Source organism: Chlorocebus sabaeus, chromosome X (assembly GCF_047675955.1).
Source record: "Chlorocebus sabaeus isolate Y175 chromosome X, mChlSab1.0.hap1, whole genome shotgun sequence".
NCBI lineage: Eukaryota > Metazoa > Chordata > Mammalia > Primates > Cercopithecidae > Chlorocebus > Chlorocebus sabaeus.
The window spans coordinates 24091118-24110999 of NC_132933.1; the positions used below are offsets into that span (position 1 = coordinate 24091118).

Genomic DNA, 19882 nt, shown 5'->3' on the forward strand with positions numbered 1-19882 from the left:
GAGGGCAGAGAGTCAATGGGACAGGGCGGGTGACTTATGGTTAGGCACAGCAAAGATGGGGACTGAGGCAAGAAAGAGAGAGGAAGGAGTTTTCTGGGTAAACAGCACATGCAAAGGCCCTGAGGTTGGAAAGAGTTCGGCTCACCGGGAGGGGTAAAAGGACAGTATGAGAGTAGAGTGGCAGGGGTGAGGAAGGCTTATGGTAGGCAGAGGTCAGATCCTTTAGGGTGGTATTCCTCAAAGTGTGGTCCAAGCACCCCTGCATCCAAATGCTCTTGGGTCCTGATTTAGAATGCAGACTCTGTGCCTTATCTCAGACCAACTTACTCAGAGTTTCTGGAGTCTAGGAATCTGCTTTTTAACAATGTCTCCAGGTGATTCTTCTGCGCATGAGTATTTGAGACCCACTGATGCAGGGCCTGGTGGCCCACAGGGAAGCTTAGGTTTCATTGTAAATGTCACTGAAGGGTTATCCACAGGGAAGGGATGAGACTGATGTAATTAAGTCACGCTGCCTGCTGCGTGGAGAATGGATTGGAGGGCAGCAAAGCTAAAAGGGAGACCAGGCAGGGCATGGTAGCTGGCTCATGCCTCTAATTCCAGCACTTTGTGAAGCCAAAGTGGGAGGACTGCTTGAGCCCAGGAGTTTGAGACCAGCCTGGGGAACACAGGGAGAACCCACCTCTACAATTTTTTTTTTAATTAGCCAGGCTTGGTAATGTGCGCCTATAGTCCCAGCTACTCGGAGGCTGAGGTGGGAGGATCGCTTGAACCGGGGAAGTCAGGCTGCTCAAGTGAGCCGATGATGCCACTGCACTCCAGTCGAGGCAACAGAGTAAGACCCTCTCTTAAAAAAAAAAAAAAAAAAAAAAAAAAGAGAGAAAAAGAAGACCAGGCAGGAAGCCATTACAACACCCTCGTAATGCTGGTGGCCTTGACCAATAAAATCGGCAGTGGGGGTGATGAAAAGTAGATGTGTGGGGCACGCTGCTGACGTGGTCAGTCAGTAGGAAACAGAGAAATCAAGGCTAGCTCCTAGATGCTTAGCCCTAGCAACTGGCCAGATGGTGGTGACATTCTCTGAATGAGGGGAGACAGCTAGAGGATCTAAATTGGGTGGTAGTAAAAGAACCAGAAGTAAAATAATTCTACTTTGGAAATGTGAAGCTTGACATGCCTGTGATACATCTGAAGGGAGATGCCAGCTAGCTAACTGGATATACTGGGCAGGAACTCGGAAGAGAGCTATGAGGTGGAAACGTAACATTTGGAATCAGGGTATTACAGATATTTACAGCCACGGAAATTGATAAGATGCCACCAAAGGAATTAATGGGCAAGCAGAGTAGAACTGTTTGAAAAGAAAAAAATGCCACTATGCCATGCAGTGTCACTAACCTAAGTAACCTTAGGTCAGTCATTGTCCCCTCTGAGACTTTCCCTATCCAAACAATGAGATCAGATTAGGTCATCACTAAGGTTCTCTCCCTAACATTTAGTGATGCCACTGTTGTAATGTGTGGCTTTTACATTATGAGGCTACACCAAGAGCCAGTTCTTCAACTTGCCCTGCAATCAGAAAGGCCCTACTGGGTCTCCTGTAACAGAAGCCTAGCAGCTGGGGATGCCATTTCCTCTCTAACCTCTGGAAAGATAGACCACCATGCCTGCTATTCACATTGCCTGCTGCTATGTAAAAACTTCTGGTGTCAGTCTCCATCTGCTGGGGGGAAAATCACTCTCAGAAAAAAACACCTTCTCCTGCCAAGGCTTTGGGTGGGGCTTCGAAAGTTGTTTATGACAACACTGAGTCAGCACATTAAGCAGGGTCAAGCTCACAGCTGGAGGGAATTGGAAGAGGGCCTTAGTAGAGAAGAAACCTCCAGCTGTGGCTTCTTCAGTCTCAAAGGGAATGGAATCAGAATCCACAAATTCATAATGGAGACTGGCACCATGCTCAAATCAGGGGTTTCCTCCCAACATGTTAGACAGTTCAGATGAGAACAACAAAAAAGTACTAAATTTATGGACTTGATCACCCCAATAAGTCATAAAAGTTCAAAACTGGTTTTCAAAAGCTGCAAAATAGGATTATGTTAAAACAGGCTCTCTGGGGAAGCACATCTTGAGACTATGTGAGCAGGGGTAACGTAACTGGGTTCTCCCCAGATGTGCATCTTAGGGTTTGTCAGGTTTCTGGGGCTGGAGGGATCACAGATCTGACCTAGTGTGACATTTACATGCATTAAGAGTCAACATCCTTTCCTCTAATTCAGTTGTTTTGTTGCCTGAATCCTTAGGGTTAAAATAAGGGTACTTGGCTGGCCTCCGAAAGTATAGGATACCTTTATTAGCCTCTGAAAATGCATGGTTTCTTCTCATCTCTGAGGGTGAATATACCAAGAATTCTTATAAATGGTATTTCCCTGTAAGACAGGTAATGACAGTACAGGCACAGCTGATGGGGACTGCAGTCAAGTCAAATGGAACCCAGTGACACATAAGCCCTCCCTCCTGAGTGCTTCCTCACCAAAATCACACTTTGCTTTTTCACACAACATATATTTATTCAGAAAAAAATTTGCAATAAATTATAATAAAAAAGATGACATGAAATATAGAATCCCACTAGCAGCTTTGCTTAGTGATCAAGACGTTTTTGGGAAATATAACAAACAATTATAGAATAAGAAAACAGTGAAAGGGAGACAAACGCAATGTCACCACATGGATTTAAACCATTTCTTCCCTAAGACAGCAGGTGCAGAGTCTTCCCTACCAGCTGAATCTGAAATCATTACTTCAGAGCAGCTACAAATTAGTACCTTAGAGGACTTGGGAATTACAGGTGGGGTGTTGCAATAGGCATGGTAGGGAAGCAGATTTCTTCTGTCTGGGTCTACGTCTTATCTCCTCTACCTAGAGATTGTCTAAAATTCTCAACCCTGTATATGTTCCAGGATGAGCTGAAAAAAAGGTCGAGGCAGTACACCAACTTAGTGTTTTGACCTGATGTAGAAAGAGATAGGATACTGCATACGTGCAGCACAGAGCCTCCACTAACCACACCCTTGATCACCCAAAGATCCCAGGTCAATGATATGCTAGAAAACAAGCCCAGGAAAGGTATTTCCCTGGGGTATGATCCTACCCTGGTGTCTATTATCTGCCTCTTTTTGTGGTCACTTTCTGGCCTTGCGGAGATGACAAACCTGTTCTGCTCTCAGTCTTCCATTAACTAAGTTCAACACCCAGCCCCTGACCTATCATACCTCCAGCTCTGTGGCACCAGTAACTTGACTCCTACTGCTTTAACTCTCAATCAGGAAAGTGTTTAGCCGTATTGCAAAACACGTACCTTTTTTTTTTTTTTTTTTTTTTTTTCAAGAAATGGAGGAAATCACTGGTGGTGCCTTGGATATGCTAGAAATGTCATGGAGTCAATGCCTAGGATCGTACACAGAGCCTGTACGTTATGTTCCTTGCAATTAACGTAAACAGGCAAGGGTGGTTGTAACAAAAGAAAACCAGGAGGAAACCAATTGCATCAGGCAGTTTTGCAGTCAGTGGTTGGTGGCTTATCAACCAATACAGATTAATTTTTTTAAAAAAAGGCTGTATCACAGAGTTTGAATAAATGAAAAGCTCAGAGGGTCATCTTGGATGGGAGAGGTAAGGTGCTTGGTTGGTCCTGTTGGCCAGTCTCTTTACACAACACTGGATATGGTCTAGGAGCCAAGGGAAGTCTCTAAACCCTTTACGTGCAGGAGCTGGTTGTAGAGCACAGAGTCAGTCCTGCTGAGGAAGGAGGTGACACCTGCCCTTGGTACTTCAGAAGACCAGAAAACGGATTCTAAGGGTCATCCGCAATACCTTTGCTGTGGGAAGGATCAATAGCTCTAGATGGGCCTGCCTGAGGTACAAGACTCCCTCTTTTACTGTGGGGCCAGTGTTGCTCTGGAGGTGGATGTCTAGGCAGGAGATGGGTCTCAGAGACACCCAGGATTAGTCTTTCTGTAAAATTTGAGTAACAACAGGAAAAGGATAGTGGGAAGCAGGACCTGTCAAACACGAATGCTCTCACTCTTCAGATACTCAAAGTGCTTCCATTCTGATTGTGATTCTCTCACATCGATGGGATGTCATCTCTAATAGTCCCTAAAGTTTTGCTACTAAATGTGATCTAAGAGAATATGGTTCCACCCAGTGCGGAGCCATGAAAAGGCCAATGTTACAGAGACATAAAGATGCCATTGTAGTAGAAATGCACAAATGCATGTAATAACTGCACGCAGACAGTGAATTCACTGTTGAGGACACCCAAGGAGTCACTAGCCTCACTCAGACTTCGTTCAAAGTGACAGAACGAGGGGAGTGGAGTGCAAAGGAGTGATCCGGGAAGGGGTGGGTCAAAAGTGCATTATACAAAGGACTCTAGACAAGTCTCAGCTACAGCAAGTAGTGCTTGTAGGCCTAGAATGGGAACATCTCAGAATCTAGGCCTAGGGTACTAAGGACAATCATGACAATTGGATAGGAGGGCAACAAACACATCCCTAGGTAAAGGAGTGTAAATACAGATCTTTTTGCCTTATAAAGAGAAAACACAAAAACACCAAAATATGGTAACTTTGGCTTGGCAATATAAGTCTAAAAGTATTTTGCTGTGGAGGATATGGTAAAGGAGGGATTAGGAAACACTCTTCCTTTTTACTATAAACAGAACTTGAAATTCTGCAATAGACCCTTCCTGTGGCATGACTTTTTAAATCATTCTGAAATACTTGGAGCCCGAGATCGTCTGCTTCTAGAATATCAGAGAATAGTAAAAGCCTTAGTCTTCTTCACTCCCAAGCAGAAAGCCCAGAAGGAACTGAATAGCACGCTGGCGGTCACTTGGAGTCTGTCTTGCCATAAGGTTGGGTGGAGGCCTCAGGAGAAGACTAGTGAAGAGAGTAGCTAGAAGACGACAGAAAGACAAGCGGAAACTTTTGTCAGACATAACCTAAGCAAAACCTCAGGGCTGGAGGGCCTGGGGACAATGACTGTTGACTGCCATGTGCCTGCACACGCAGTAAGGTATATACTGGATACAATGCATGAAGAGTATTCTCAACAAATGCCCCATGCTGCATGAAGCACTCTTACCGATCATGTTGGCATTGACGCTATTGTATTCAGAGAATTTTAAGAGTTCTCGAAGGAATGCCATCAAGTAACGGAAAACATTTCTATGGCATCTCGGAAGCTGGGAGATCACCTGTTTTAAAAATAGGGGTAGGCAGTGAGAAAAACAGGTGGAAGATGAAAGTAAGAGGAACTTACAGCTGCCATTAATAGTAGTCTATAATCCAACTCTTGCAGGACCCGTTTCATCTATCAACTTCTATTATCTCCTCATGGCCAACACAACACCTTCCAAATTATAACTTCAAAGTAAGAACAGCCGTGCTGTTTGGTCCCCGTCCACTCAATGACCAGGCCACATGGTCATCACACATTCACACGCACACCCCGCCTCACAATAGGTCGGTGTTCATCTGCTCTTTTCCCATTTCCGCAGGCATGTAGCCACGGCATCTACCAAGCTGAATGGTTTTCTGTTCTTTTTTGTTTGAATGGTTTTCTTTACAATGTCACTTAACATGGATGGGGACTCCTCCCAATACTCACTAGTCCAATTCACAGGTACTCTCAGTTACTGTGCATTAAAATCATTTCAGGATTAAAAACACACACCAAGAAGAGAAAAAGAAGAAAGGCTCCCAAGTGTCACCCATCCTTCCTGGTAATGTCAGCCAGAATTCCATGTACAATCAGCTTCACCAATTTACCCTACAGTAGAGGGATCCACCCCACTGTTTTCTGTAAACAGAAATAGGCCAATGGGGAAAAGGTGGCAAATATCATAGGAAATAACACAACCTAAAATTTAAGGGTAGCAACCCTCAATGTTCGTGTCCTGCCACTAATAACAGATCCAGACCCATCCTACCAGACAGCTGGCTGCCTATCTGGCTCTGTAAAACTGATGACTTCTTTATGGGGGAACCTGCGTCAAACACATCCTCAGGTCAGTAGAACCCACCTGTCGGCAGATCCGGGGATCATGAGCAGAGTCAAGACATCGCTGATACAGCTCATAACAGATGACTGGCTCTGGCAGGGCTTCCAAGAAAATGAGCAGTGCTTCAGCCACAGAGTGGTTGCTGCCAGCTGAATCAACTTAAGTCAAGGGAAAGGGGCTCCAGGACAAAGGCCACACAGAGCCCCAACGGGCTCCTTTCCTCAAGCTCCTGCAGGGACTGTTTCCCTCCTCTTATTTGGGGCACACTGATCCTAATGGGGGTTTGATATTTTATTGATTCAAGTGCCCTGCAGCTGAGTTGTTACAGAATTGGCCAAAGACTCTTGGCAGCTTTGGCCCAGCTTCAGGGTCAGGGGAATACAGCCTGCAGAGTGACAGTTGACACTGGAGCAGTCCTATAAACCAGTTGCCCATGTTTCCCATCTTTCTCCCTGCCCTGTCAACAGTACGTGTGGTGGCAGGAGTGACTGATCACCTGAAGGAGAATAGTACCAGCGTTGTGGCTTCTATGTCCCATGCTTTTTAAGTCATTGTTATCTACCCCTTGCTTCCTTTTAGTAAGAGCTGGATATGGAAAGAGGTCAAAAGTTCATAAAAGGAAATGAGAAACAAGTGGATAGTCAGTGGTTATCCTACAATAAAAGACATTACAAAGAAAATAAATTTAGAACCACAAAAAGCAAATAGAGGTGCGAAGAAGAGTTTGACCAAGTACTCATCCAGCTTCTTATGCTTTGGTCGCAAAGGATACGGATTGTCTCAGGAATGCTGGTATCCAGACAATCAATGATCTGCTGGAGCTCTTCCTGCATTCCAGGGGTCTGGAACAGGTCCTCCTACCAAAGAAGTCAGAATGAAGGGAACAGGAAAGATAATTACTCCTGAGGTTATGATGATTACCCAAGGATCAGAAGAGCAGCAGGAAGCAAAAGGGAAGGGTGGTATGTGTGTTAATAATTACAAATGGAGGTGTGAAAATAGCACATTTTTCCTTTAGCATTTCTCTAATCCATGTGAAATGTTATTTCAAATAAGAAAATGTTCTTTCCAAAGGTTTTAGCCTACACCTGATAAGGCAGGGGACCAGATGGCTAGAGCAAGAAACCAGGTGTTCTAATTCTAGCCTCTTTTAAAAATTTTTTTTAATAGAGATGGGGTTTCACCATGTTGCCCAGGCTAGTCTCGAACTCCTGAGCTCAAGTAATGTGCCCGTCTTGGCCTCCCAAAATGCTGGGATTACAGGCATGAGCCACCGTGCCTGGCCTACTTGTAGCCTCTTGACAAGAAGCAGAAGGCAGAGTCCAAACAGAAGAACCACATTCAAATGCTAGTACTACTGAATGCTGGGGAAGGAGGAAATCGCATGCTCATACTAAACCTTGCTTTCAAGTTACATTATTCTTCAGTAGGTAAGAGAACATTACCTTATTAGTCCCAAGAAATGTCTCTTTTGGGGGTAAATGAGTTGGGGTGGCATTTTAGATAGGATTTAAAAGAAAAACTAGGACCAAGTTAAAAAATGGGTTTAAAATCTGCTTTAGATTTAAAAATCTCTAATGCCTACATGACTCATAGCCAAAGCAGGCATTATAGACTCAGGTGTGCAGCTGTTCAGGGAAAATGAGAGAGTAGCCAGGAGACAGGTGCTCTTAATTTGGTCCTGGCTCTGCCACGACTACACTTAGGCCTTGGTCTTAGTAAATAACTTAGCTTTGCATGCTTCAGCTGTGATATCTGTGACTAGGGACACTTCCACCCACCCAGTTGATCTGACAGTGCCACTGTGTGCAGGTAGCTTGGGAAAGTTAAAAGCGCTATGCTGATGCGAGGTGTTATGATTTCCTATAGTATTTACACACCTTCCAAAGTTGTAGGGAAGGTCTACTCTCACTTACCTGGTGACAGGCATATTTGAATAGGTGATCTACTAGAAGCCAGATCTCCTTGGGGACCTGAAGGGGTCTCTCACTGGCACCTTCATCCAAAGGAACCATTTGCAGAAGGGATTTCTCCTAATAGATGGAAAAGGATGAGAATCAAAGGGGTCTCAGAATAAAGATTTTGGTGTATGACTTAAAGTCCTTCAAATTCTGGTCATGCAGGTACAATGTGATCTTCATCTCTTAAGATTTTCCATTTCTTCTCAGTGGGGACACCCCTGGTCAGAAGGCACTTGATAGCGAGTCCCACAGTTAAATGATGTCCTTTCCTAAATGCTTCACTTAATTGTTCTGCATTTCATTTGAGTTTATGATGTTTATTACGTGTTTAAATCCTTTTTTTTTTTTTTTTTTTTTTTTGAGATGGAGTCTCGCTCTGTTGCCCAGGCTGGAGTGCAGTGACTGGACCTCGGCTCACTGCAAGCTCCGCCTCCCGGGTTCACGCCATTCTCCTGCCTCAGCCTCCCAAGTAGCTGGGACTACAGGCGCCCGCCACCTCGCCCGGCTAGTTTTTTGTATTTTTAGTAGAGACGGGGTTTCACCAGGTTAGCCAGGATGGTCTTGATCTCCTGACCTCGTGATCCGCCCGTCTCGGCCTCCCAAAGTGCTGGGATTACAGGCTTGAGCCACTGCGCCCCGGCCGTGTTTAAATCCTTTCAAAGGTGACACTGAGAACCAGTGCTCCAGTGATACAGTCACAGTGGAGTCCATATAGCACTGGTGACTTGGGGGGACTATTAAATTACAATTGTCAATATAGTACTTTGAGAGATCAGGGTCTACACTTAGGTATTTGTTTATTTCTAACTTACTCTTCCTTCAGGTCTTACCACAGATACTGTTGTTTGTTTTCAATGTTGATTTAAATGAGCTTCTTTGGTTCTCAGGAATTAAAGAGAACTCTCCACAACATTAGACCCACATATGTAAATATTTCAGGCTTGATGGAAGTTCTAATCTTAAGGCACTAAAACTCATAAGCCTTAAGGTCCAAAAATAGTAAATTGAATATAGCTAACCAAGAGGCAGAAATACCATGAAAAGTCTAAGGTCTGAGTCCAGAAGTTACATTTTCTAGGAATAGCTCAGTCAAGATTTCTAGGGGCTTTTACTCCTTTCATCTATCTTTCTACTATCTGTTATATTCTTCTGAAAGAATTTTGTAAGAGAAAAACCCAGAAGTGACATAAATTAAATCAATCACTATATGTGAATTGGAAATGGCTAGGAAATAAATTCAGTTATCTTAGGTTCATATAGTCAAATATAAATTACATGAAAAAATGTCTGAAATAGTAAAGGCATCTGAACGTAGCCTTCAGAAAAATCCCAGTGGAGAGAACTATGACCAAATTTTTTGCATCCTCCTCCCTCCCCCGCCTCTAGCTTGAGGTCATATATATTCTGCATGTTTAACTAAGAAATTCTTGCCCAACATTGTGCAACTTGTGAATTCCATCCACAACCCCCAGTCACGTAGCTTTAAAAGAAAAAAAAAAAGGAGCATGTCACTACTTTGACAGAGACCACATACACCACAGCCGAGCTGAGGTCTCTTCTCAACATTATGTTCTTTAACAAGCACTGATGACCTTTAAAAGCTGCTGTGCCTTTCTAAGGGAATAAGAAAGAGAAGGGAGTGTGACAGTTGGTTACCATTTAAAATCTTTCTTTTTTTTTTTTTCCACATTCAGTTTGCTTCCTTTCTGTCCCTGAGATTCTATCACTTGATATTCATGTTCCTAATAGTTGCCAGAATGTCTATCAATGGCTCATCCATTTACTTCTTTCCAGCTGCAAGTATCAAATCCAAGCATCCACATGGTATTTGAGCCAAAACACTGTCCATCTTGCACTCTGCTAACTCTCTGGACCAAATGCAGCACATGTACTGATTCTTTAGCAGATGCCTCCAAACTTGCCATATAGAAATTATGCAGCACTGATTCACGTACTTTTTAAAAAGTCTGACATCCAACTGGAGCTTTTCCTATACTAAGGCATTAAGGCAACACAAGGCACTGTGTAAGATAAAAAGACAGAACATGGACTGCTCTTAACAGGGAAGAGCTAGGAAGCACAGCTGTTTCAAACCTTGGTGGTTTAAAAAGGTTAATAAAATGTCAGTAGATTACATACACCATCCACTATTCATTTTCAAATTCCTGTATGATAATATGGAATGCCACAGTTGTGTCTCCAAAGTCCAGAGAAAAGATCATGCACAAGAAACAATACTTGAATAATTTCACAAATTATCCTGAACTCTAATTTTCAAAGGAAAACCAAGTTACTTTGTCTTCTTTCAACAAGACACATTCAGCGCCTGATAAGCCCACACTTTGTAACCTTACTTAGTGTTAATAACTAAAGCATGAAAACAGCATGCCATCCCCATCATCAAAAGGCATTAAATTCCACCAAGTGGGGACGGTGTATGACTTCAGCAAGTTTTTCAACCTTTCTGGGCCTTGGTTGTCTCATCTATTAGAATGGAGAAAATACCTTACCCTGTCTGAAGGTAGAGGCCTGAACCAGATGATCTTTTATGATCTTGTTCAGGTCCACAATTCTATTCTATGCTCTATCTGTGTATCATATCTGTGTATTTTTTTCTGAAATTAATTGCTATGATCATTAACCTCAAATCATTCTTAATGCAACAGAAAGCTACTTCTTTTGGTTTTATTGTCATTGGAAATGGAGGACAGCTAACTGGTACCCTCCTCCAATTCATGAGCATTCAGATACGTCAAGACGGCTCTGTAGTTACTTCTCATTTCAAAAATACAAATCTAGAACCTTGAGTCCTACTGTTTTTATGTACCAAGTCTCAATGACTTGACTGCTACAGTAAATATCTCTCCTGTACTTCAAACACTTAAGGACAGCTGGTAGGACTTTAGGGGAGTCTCACCAAGTCAGAGGTCTCTGATATGGGAATGCCTAGGGACAAATTCCAGGGACCACAGTTAAGTGTTAATCAAGCACAGGGAAACTCTCATAACCACCAATGGATTGCATTACCTTTTCTAGGAAGCTGTCTTCTTCCTGAGAGCGGAGCAGGAAAAGAAAGTCATTGACAGACAGAATATGATTAGAATTAATTTACAGAATTAGAAACAGATCAGTATTAGAACTCACTATCTTACCAGATATACATGCTTTAAACAGCTTTGAATTCTTCAAATAAATTGATTGTTGAAAATGAAATACATTTTTCATACACAAAGTTCTCTACTAGACATTTTAAATTTTTGTGCAGTTTGAGAATATCACTCAATAAATACATGCAGTTCTAGACTTCTGTGCCCTTTGGCATCTGCCAACTGACCCAGCCAAATGCCCCAATGTCTCTTCCTGTCTGCTGCTTGGAGGCAGGTGCACTGAGGTATATACCTCACTGAAAGAATATGGCTGTAGGCCCAACAGTGGCCATCTGGAAGGAGATGGTAAACCACTCTACTTTCCATTTTCATTCTTCTCATGCCGGCCAGCCTCCTAAGCAGCATCCCAGATTCCTTTTTATCTCCTCGTATCCACTCCCCTCCTCAAAGGCCCTCAGAGTGCCCAGATTTGAAAGTCCTTCTGAACTATAAATGAATTTCATTTCAGACCTTTGCAGATCAGAAGATCCATCATTATCTCCTATTTTTATTTTCCTATTGGGTATAAGAGAAAAAAGAGAGGCAGGGGATAGGTAAGAAGGTATCTTTTTAATCTTCCTGTCTTTTATGCTGTTATTACAATCCAATAACAATAGCAGCAATAACTACCACCACCACTTAGGAAGCATCTGTCATATACCAGGAACTGTGCAAAGTGCTTATATACAGTCATTTAATCTGTACACACGTCCAAAGTAGATATTATTCCCATTTTACAGATGAAGAAACTGAGGCTTTGAAAGCTTAAATTATTTTCCCAAGGCCACACTCACTATTAGGTAGTAAGTGGCTGAATCAGGATTGGATCCCAGGTCTGATCAACTCCACAGTCATTATCACTATGTTCCGTTAGACAATTCAAAAAGGACAATGTGACTGTTTCCTGGACAGAAAGGTAGAGGAAAACTGTGAGAATGTATTCTCCATAACAGGCTAAGGACAGTGAGAAACCCCACTTAAAAGACAGCGTGGTTAATGGAAAGAGTATAGGCACTGGTGTTGGACAGGCTTGGGTACAAATCTTTGTTCCACCTCTTGGCAATTTTGTATAGCCCTCGCACAAGTTACCAAACTTCATAGAGCCTCAGTTTCTTCATCTCTAAAATAGGGATAGTAATATTTACCTTGAAGCAGCCTAAAACCAAGGGGTGATGGGGCAGTATGCCAGCAGAAGGTCTGGGTCCCTCAAGGTTCCTCATACCTCCCCAGTGACTCCCAACCTGGATTGTTTCAAATCTGACTATGGACCACTAAGCACTCAAGTCTAAATTACATGTCTCAGTTCTTACAGGTAAAAGGAGAAATCCCAATCTTACTGTCTGAGATGCACGGGAGCTGGGAGTGGACAGGGAGGAGGAAAAGCATGTGTTCCCTGGCATTCCTAGTGGTAATACTGAATGCATTCCTCCCAGACTGTTATCCATGGGGATTAGGCGTTTTAATATTGGTAGATACTTCACGAATTAAACATGCTTTTGTGGGTTTACCTAGACTCTTAAATATCACATGAAATAAAGTAATTAGAATAATAGCCTCTATAAGGTACGTATTTATAGTACTATAATTACAATACCTTTTAATGTCAAGTTGATTTTGAGTACTCAACATCTGATACAATTTTAGACTAGAACCTCTTGTAAAATTTAGGACGTGTTATCAAATGAAGACTCTACCTGACACATTTTATATTTTTCCTTCCATGAATATCTGATACATTATATGAATAAAACTAGACAGAGATTTTGTATACTAACCTGTCAAACCAGGCTCTCAAAAAAGTTTTCTTTAAGCAGCAGCCATCCTCCGGTACAAGGCATTGTGCTAAAATGCCTTTGCAGGGGAAGGCAATGAGAAATGAGGATAAAGGAGAAATACCTGGTTTGTCCCTGACTCTGATTTGCAACTGAGTTGGGGTGAGGAGTTCCAGAGTTTACAGACTGGTATTGTCATAATTCATGAATACGTGTTCTCAATAGATCATTGCTAGCCCTTTAAAAGACTCACAGAATTTTAAAGGGTAGAGATGGGGAGAGAATATTACAAGTGGAAGAGGCAGAAATAAACAAAAGACACGGAGACTGTAAATCACAAATTGAGATTACGAAGAAGTTAGTCATCTGTTTGTGGGGTGCATGGAGAATGCCAAGAAAAATAGTGGGAAATAAATCTGAAAAGGTATGTTGAAGGGAGCCTTAGGGGACCTTACATGACAGATTAAGGCATTCGGATTGTATTCAGCAGGCATGGGGGAGCCACTGACTACCTTTAAGCAAGGAAGTGACAGGCCCCAAAGCAGTAGTACAGAAAGATCAATCTGACAGCCCTGAATAGGAAAAACTGAAGGGCAGAGACAGAGAAAGAGAGAGAGAGAGAGACAGTGAGAAAGACAAGGGGATCATTCAAAGGCTACCGAGGTAGGTCAAGCAGAAGAAGGTAAACATCTTAATAATGGAAAATTACAAACATATATATACACACACACACATAGGTATATATATAATTTATAAGTACATATATATTAAAGGGTATATTATATATATATATAATAAAAGGTATATACATACACTTACAAATGAATACAAGAGAAAACTCTGAAAGAAGAATCGAAAGGACTTTGATTAAATACGGATGGAGGGACAAGAGATTTACTTCTCTAGGTACAGGCACAAAGAAACAACATAGAAATTACATTGAATTAAACCCTGGCCTCAATTTTGAAAATAGAAACGTCACTTAGCCTTTATTAGTAAACAACTTACTCCCATAATAATCCTAAGGTTTCTACTATGAATCACTTAGTCCAACGAATTTTAAAGAGCAGAGATGCCCACTCTCTGCAAAAGGCTATACATGGATTACATTTAAAAAGGAAACTGAGTTCAGGATTTCCCCAGTGGGACAACTTTGGCACACAGCAAATGCAATGCATATCATTCTTTACCCCAACATTCACCCTCAGAAGAATATTCCCTGTGGCAAATGCAGCTAAAATAATATGAAAGAGTCAATTAGAGGTAGAATATCCAAATTGAAAAATAAAAAGCATAGCCGAGCATGGTGGCTCAGGCCTGTAATCCCAGCACCTTGGGAGGCCGAGGCAGGTGGATCACCTGAGGTCAGGTGTTCAAGACCAGCCTGGCCAACACGGTGAAACCCCATCTCTACTAAAAATGCAAAAATTAGCCAGGTGTGGTAGCACGCACCTATAGTCCCAGTTACTCGGGAGGCTGAGGCAGGAGAATAACTTGAACTGGGAGGTGGGGGTTGCAGTGAGCCAAGATTGTGCCACTGCACTACAGCCTGGCAACAGAGTGAGACTCCATCTCAGAAATAAATAAATAAATAGCCGAAAACTGAATGGAAAATGAAGTTCTAAAAAGGATTAGTTCATATGAATAGAGACGAAATACAAGCCATATACTTAATAGAGTAAGAAATGGATGGTTAGATTAGTAAGACAAAGTAAAACCATAATGGAAAACAAAAAACTATGGACAAATTAACAAGTTATTCCTGTTATTTCAAATTTTTAATATTGTTCTCCCAACAGATATGTCCCCAAGCAAATACAGTTTCTCTACTCATCCCTCAGCTTTCTTCATCTCTGTATTTACAACTTAGCCACATCTGGCAAGTTCAAGTCTTGTCTCCTTTCAATTAGTCCATTCTACAAGCAACACCAGAATGTTCTTCCAACTGTATCAATTTGCAACCTCATACTAATCAGCAAACCCTTCTGATGGTTCTAGATACCCTCTGGCTCAAGCATAAACTTATGTATTGACTTCAAGACTCTCTACCACCTGCCCCATTCTCCCTAACCAGCTTCATACATTTTTATCCTTGATCTTTACTTGTACCAGGGAACTCTTACAGTTTTTCATACACAATCTTTTCACTTTCACCTTCTACCCTGTATTCAAGATGTCCCTTATGCCTGGAAGAGCCTGCTCACCCACTATATTAATACATGTTTCCTAAGTACTTGGACTTGACTGAAAATACTTCTATAACTAACCCCAAATCACCTTCCTAGTTCACTTTATTCTTATGTGCTAAACTTATTTCTCAGTCATGTTAATATTACATGTATTAAATATTCATTAAAATGAAAACAGGCTGATTCTGATTTCTACAGGGATTAGCTGGTCAGCCAATAAGCTTTTATAGCATATAAGGGCTTTAATAAATAACACAGGAAAGGAACCTATTGTTAACACAAACTACAACCTCCATAAAACTCATTTTACATGACTTTCCAAAATACTGACTTACCAAGCACACCAGACATTAGTCAGCAAAGGTGGTCAATGTTCAGATTATCTGTAACCAAACTCCCTATTAACCATGACTTAAAGTTTAGCCATATTTTACATGTAAATATACTTTCATCACCACTAAATTATGGGAACGCACATAAACTCCATAATACTTTGTATCCAGTATGTAATGAATCAATATTGAGGATTATTTGCTACTTAATATTCTAGTTAATATAACAGAAAAATCTATCTTAATTCTGAAAAAGAATAAAGATGATTACAAATGGTAGATTTTCATCCGTTTCCCACTTGTGCTAATCCCAACTATTCTAGAAGTGGCAAAGTCACTGTTATGAAAAGAGCTGGAAGGATAAAAAATAATTATGTCAGTTATTTCACTCTGCATTTGGTGGGAAGATGGTGTGGCATAAGGATCTTTCTAAAACAGTGCATAAGGATCTTTCTAAAACAGTACATAGAGAGACAACACATACATTGAACTCATTTCTGGCTTCACCAAAATTTCACAGCAAATAATACAACAGAGGGCAGGTACTATTATTAATAGCATCATCTCGTGAGATTTGAAATAAGATATTGGGTCTTGGGAAAAAAAACATGAATACTATACCTGAGGAATCATTTCAAAGGTCAAAATCAAGTCACAACAGAGTGGGAAGGTATTAAAGATGGGGTAGTAATTTTCAGATTTCTTGTTTACTGCTCCACACTAACAAAGGTTGAGTATCCCCAATCCAGAAATCCAAAATGCTCCAAAACTCGAAACTTTTTGAGTACTGTCATGATGATCAAAGGAAATGCTCACTGGAGCATTTCAGATTTCCGATTTCCAGATTAGGGAAGCTGAACTGTTAAGTATATAATGCATACATTCGAAAATCTGAAAAAGATTGAAATCTGAACACTTTTGGTCCCAAGTATTTTGGATAATGGATAATCAACCCTGTATAGATAATTTCCTCATCAATGAGATACAGGAATTTAATAACACTGACATGCAACAGACTGTGAAAAGAATCAGAACCCTAAATCCTACAAAATAAAAGCTTCAAAAGAAAAATGACCACACATATACATTTTAATAAAAACTAGGAAATTTTGTAATTAAAAATGATCAGGGTTCTATTATTTTAACCCTGAATCACTTGTGACAAAAAGAAGGAAAAAGGCTTCACAAAGAGCCATTCATTCCTCTAATGATTATGGTTCCTTTCTATTCATGAGCAAACATGGTAAAATTACCTGATAGTATACTTTACATAAAATAAAAACTTTATGCTGGTTGAGCCTCTTCTGGCCAATCCCAGAATACGAAAAACTGCCAAGTTTTTCATATTAATGGCTTTGCAGTTTTTCATATTAATGGCAAAGATATTCTAATATCTTCACTGACTTTGATCAAAAATAAGGGTAGGTTTCAGTTTACATGTAGGCGGAAGGAGAGAGTATAAAAGGGATAAGTTTGAAAAAAAAAAAAAGAAGAAGAAACAACCAGACGAATTTAGAAAATGGTAGACCCTTGACTGGACATTTGTACGGGACTCTTAAAACAATGTCACTAAAGAAAGTGGGAACTGCACTACTCCAATAGCGACTTTGGAGACCTCACCAAATACTGTATGAACCCAGATTGGATTTTGGTTTAAAAAAAGGTGTAACAGAAATTCTTGGAACAACTGAAGAAATCTGAATATGGACTGAATGTTAAATGACACTATGGATTACTGTTAGTTTTCTTACACATAATAATGGTATTGTGCTTAAGTGTGCCCTTTTTGTTAAGAGATGCAGGCTGAAGTGTTTAGTGGTGAAGTGACATATTACCACTTAATTTTACATGACACAGCAAAAAACATCTGTGTGTATATATGTACAGAAGGCATGTGGGGGTGTGTTGTACTGTTCTTTCCATTTTTCTGCACATTTGACATTTTTCATAATAAAAAGCTGAAACAAAGAAAGCTGGGAAATTATGTCTGAGATGAAGGAAAGGGGGTAGGAGAAATAAGGAAAAACAACTTCATCATCCAAAATGTATTCTAAAAGGTGAAATACTAAAATCTGAAAGACAGAAACATAATGTTAGGAGAAAAACAATTATCATGAAAAACAGCAGAACAGTAGGATATGAATTTCTGAAGAAAATGGTTCTCTCTCAAACAGAGGTAATATACTCAGCCATGAAAGCTCTAGGGAAATAAGTATAATTCCAAGAAAGAATGCCGGGGCTGGACTCAGTGTTTTAATCTGCTATCTGAGTCACAGCTAAAACAATTCCATGGCAACAGAACACATCGGACTCAGACAAGCCAGCAGCCTGCCCGCGGGTCTAGACCTCCCTGCTAGACACAATCACTCGCTCCGGCTAGGCCTAAAGGATCCATGTGAATGAATACTAACAGTAAGGATAACGTATGCTGTCACCTCACCTAATTTTCTTTGGTAAAAAACCAAGAATATACTTTTGTAGCCCAAAGAGATTCTGCATACAATCCAACAATATTTTCATTAAGAAGGAAATTTCTTAATACAATGAACTTTATTACTAAATCAATTTATGTTACTGAAGATAGTAAGTACTTCCTTCACAAAAACATTAATATTATAGCTTGGCTTGTGGGAGAGGTGGGAAAATCAACCTCCTTTTCTTTCTTAAGCACATCACATTAAATAAGCATCAAATTTCAATGTACATTATAAGCATCTGGAATGCGGATAAAATGCAGATTTGTAGGCTCCACATCCTGAGATTCTGATTCCATTGCCAGAAGTGAGGGTACCTGTAATAAGTGCCCCCAGGGATTCTGATTCAGGTACTCCAGGGTTGCAGTATAGTTCTATGCTTCCATAAGCAGCAAAGTTTTGCTCTGATTAGATATAATGTGGTATTAGTGAGGAATACTAAACTGGGAACCAGGAAATTTGGGTGCTAGATTTGTTACTAACTGATGGTATCTGACTTTGGGCACATTAATGTCTCTGTGCCTCAGTTTTTCTCATATGCTCAATGAGAATAATTCTGCCTGCCCCACTTAGCATACCTCACGTACATGCTAATTTATACAAAAGTGACTTGAGAGTATGAAGAGCTTAACAAATAAGCATTATATCTTTGAGAGGGGAGTCTTTAATCTTATTTGGTGAGCTTAGTATTATCTATTGTACTCCCAACAAGAGCCAACTGCAGATTAGTCCCCACTCTTTCCTCTAAGGTTTAATCTAATCAAAACAGTGCTAAAGTAACATGCTTCTTTATCATTTGACATCCCCCGTGGCCAAAAGAAGACAGAAAGCACAAAGATAAAGAGGATGTCACTTAAGTATTATGAAAATTAAATGTAAAAGAGGTTTATGTCTTGGGACAGTTCTTACCAAGTCTATGAGTTTGGTAACAGGAACTTCTCGGATTGGTCTTTTCATACGGCACAAAGCCTCTAAGGATGTGCCAAAACAACTTGGGAGGTAATTTCCACTGATGGTCAAGAAGTAATCTTTGCCTCGATCCAGGTGAAGGACGAGAATATCTTCAATCTTATCTTCCCCCGAGTTCAGGATGGTTACAGAGTCTTTGCTGACATACACATCAAGAGAAATGTCCACTGTCTCATCTGAAATGTAAGAGATGATACATGGTAATAGAAAAACTTCCAGTGGGAAAGCAAAAAGTATAAGAACCAACAGAAAAGTGTCCTCTAAAAAAATCATTAAGCAATGAGAGGGAAGAGATAGGACACACACAAGAGGTATCACCAATATGACAGTAAAGGTAAGAGACATGTGGTTAGAAAACAGAAAGTTAGACCAAGGGGATGGGAGTCATGAGGACATTACCAGCAGAGACAATGGTAAAGGGAAAACTCACTTGGCTCCAAGTAGCCCTCAAAAGGTTCAGCCCGAAGCCATGGCTTGCAGTACTGGCTGTCATTAAGTTTAGGGATGAAAGAAAAATGGCAGGGAACCTGTCCATTGTTGCTGATCTGGAACTTCTCCTTTTGTAGTTGCCGAAACTTCACATTTTCAAACACAAACTGGGGAATAACAGACAGACACAAACATGCATCACCAGTAGGGGAAGTAAGTCAGTTGGATTATTCCATAGAGGATATGAGGAGTAAGGTAATTGTTAAGCAGGTGTGCAAATGCCATAGACATTCACCAACTGAACCAACTTCACACCATCCACTTGCATGTATTATTATACTCACACCAGCAGAGAAGGAGTTAGGTGGCTCCTGCTACTTCTCCAGGCTACTCTGATCATTCCTAGGATCCTAAGAGGGTAACCCAACCTTGGTTCAGAGTATTCATCCTGGGACCAAGTCCTGGTTTCTGAGATATAAATTAACTAGCAACTCTGAAATATTAAACAAGAGCAGCTAACAACGGAGGGCTTACTATGTCCCG

General features: G+C 40.8%; 1 protein-coding gene across 5 annotated transcripts in view; it reads right to left on the bottom strand.

The window, feature by feature from the left end:
• Positions 1–2541: 2541 nt before the first annotated feature.
• The window catches only part of OCRL (OCRL inositol polyphosphate-5-phosphatase), a 51446-nt gene continuing 34105 nt past the window's right edge, over positions 2542–19882 (bottom strand). For 4 of the 5 annotated variants that reach the window (XM_073013412.1, XM_037989117.2, XM_007992652.3 and 1 more), the window contains 8 exons: positions 19341–19506; positions 18851–19086; positions 11056–11079; positions 7984–8100; positions 6840–6924; positions 6089–6216; positions 5149–5260; positions 2542–4959 (listed from right to left, as the gene is read on the bottom strand). In XM_073013412.1, coding sequence (XP_072869513.1) covers positions 4835–4959; positions 5149–5260; positions 6089–6216; positions 6840–6924; positions 7984–8100; positions 11056–11079; positions 18851–19086; positions 19341–19506 — 993 coding nt within the window. In that variant the 3' untranslated portion in view covers positions 2542–4834. The remainder of the gene's footprint in view (positions 4960–5148; positions 5261–6088; positions 6217–6839; positions 6925–7983; positions 8101–11055; positions 11080–18850; positions 19087–19340; positions 19507–19882) is intronic. The other variant, XM_073013411.1, reaches the window with a different exon arrangement.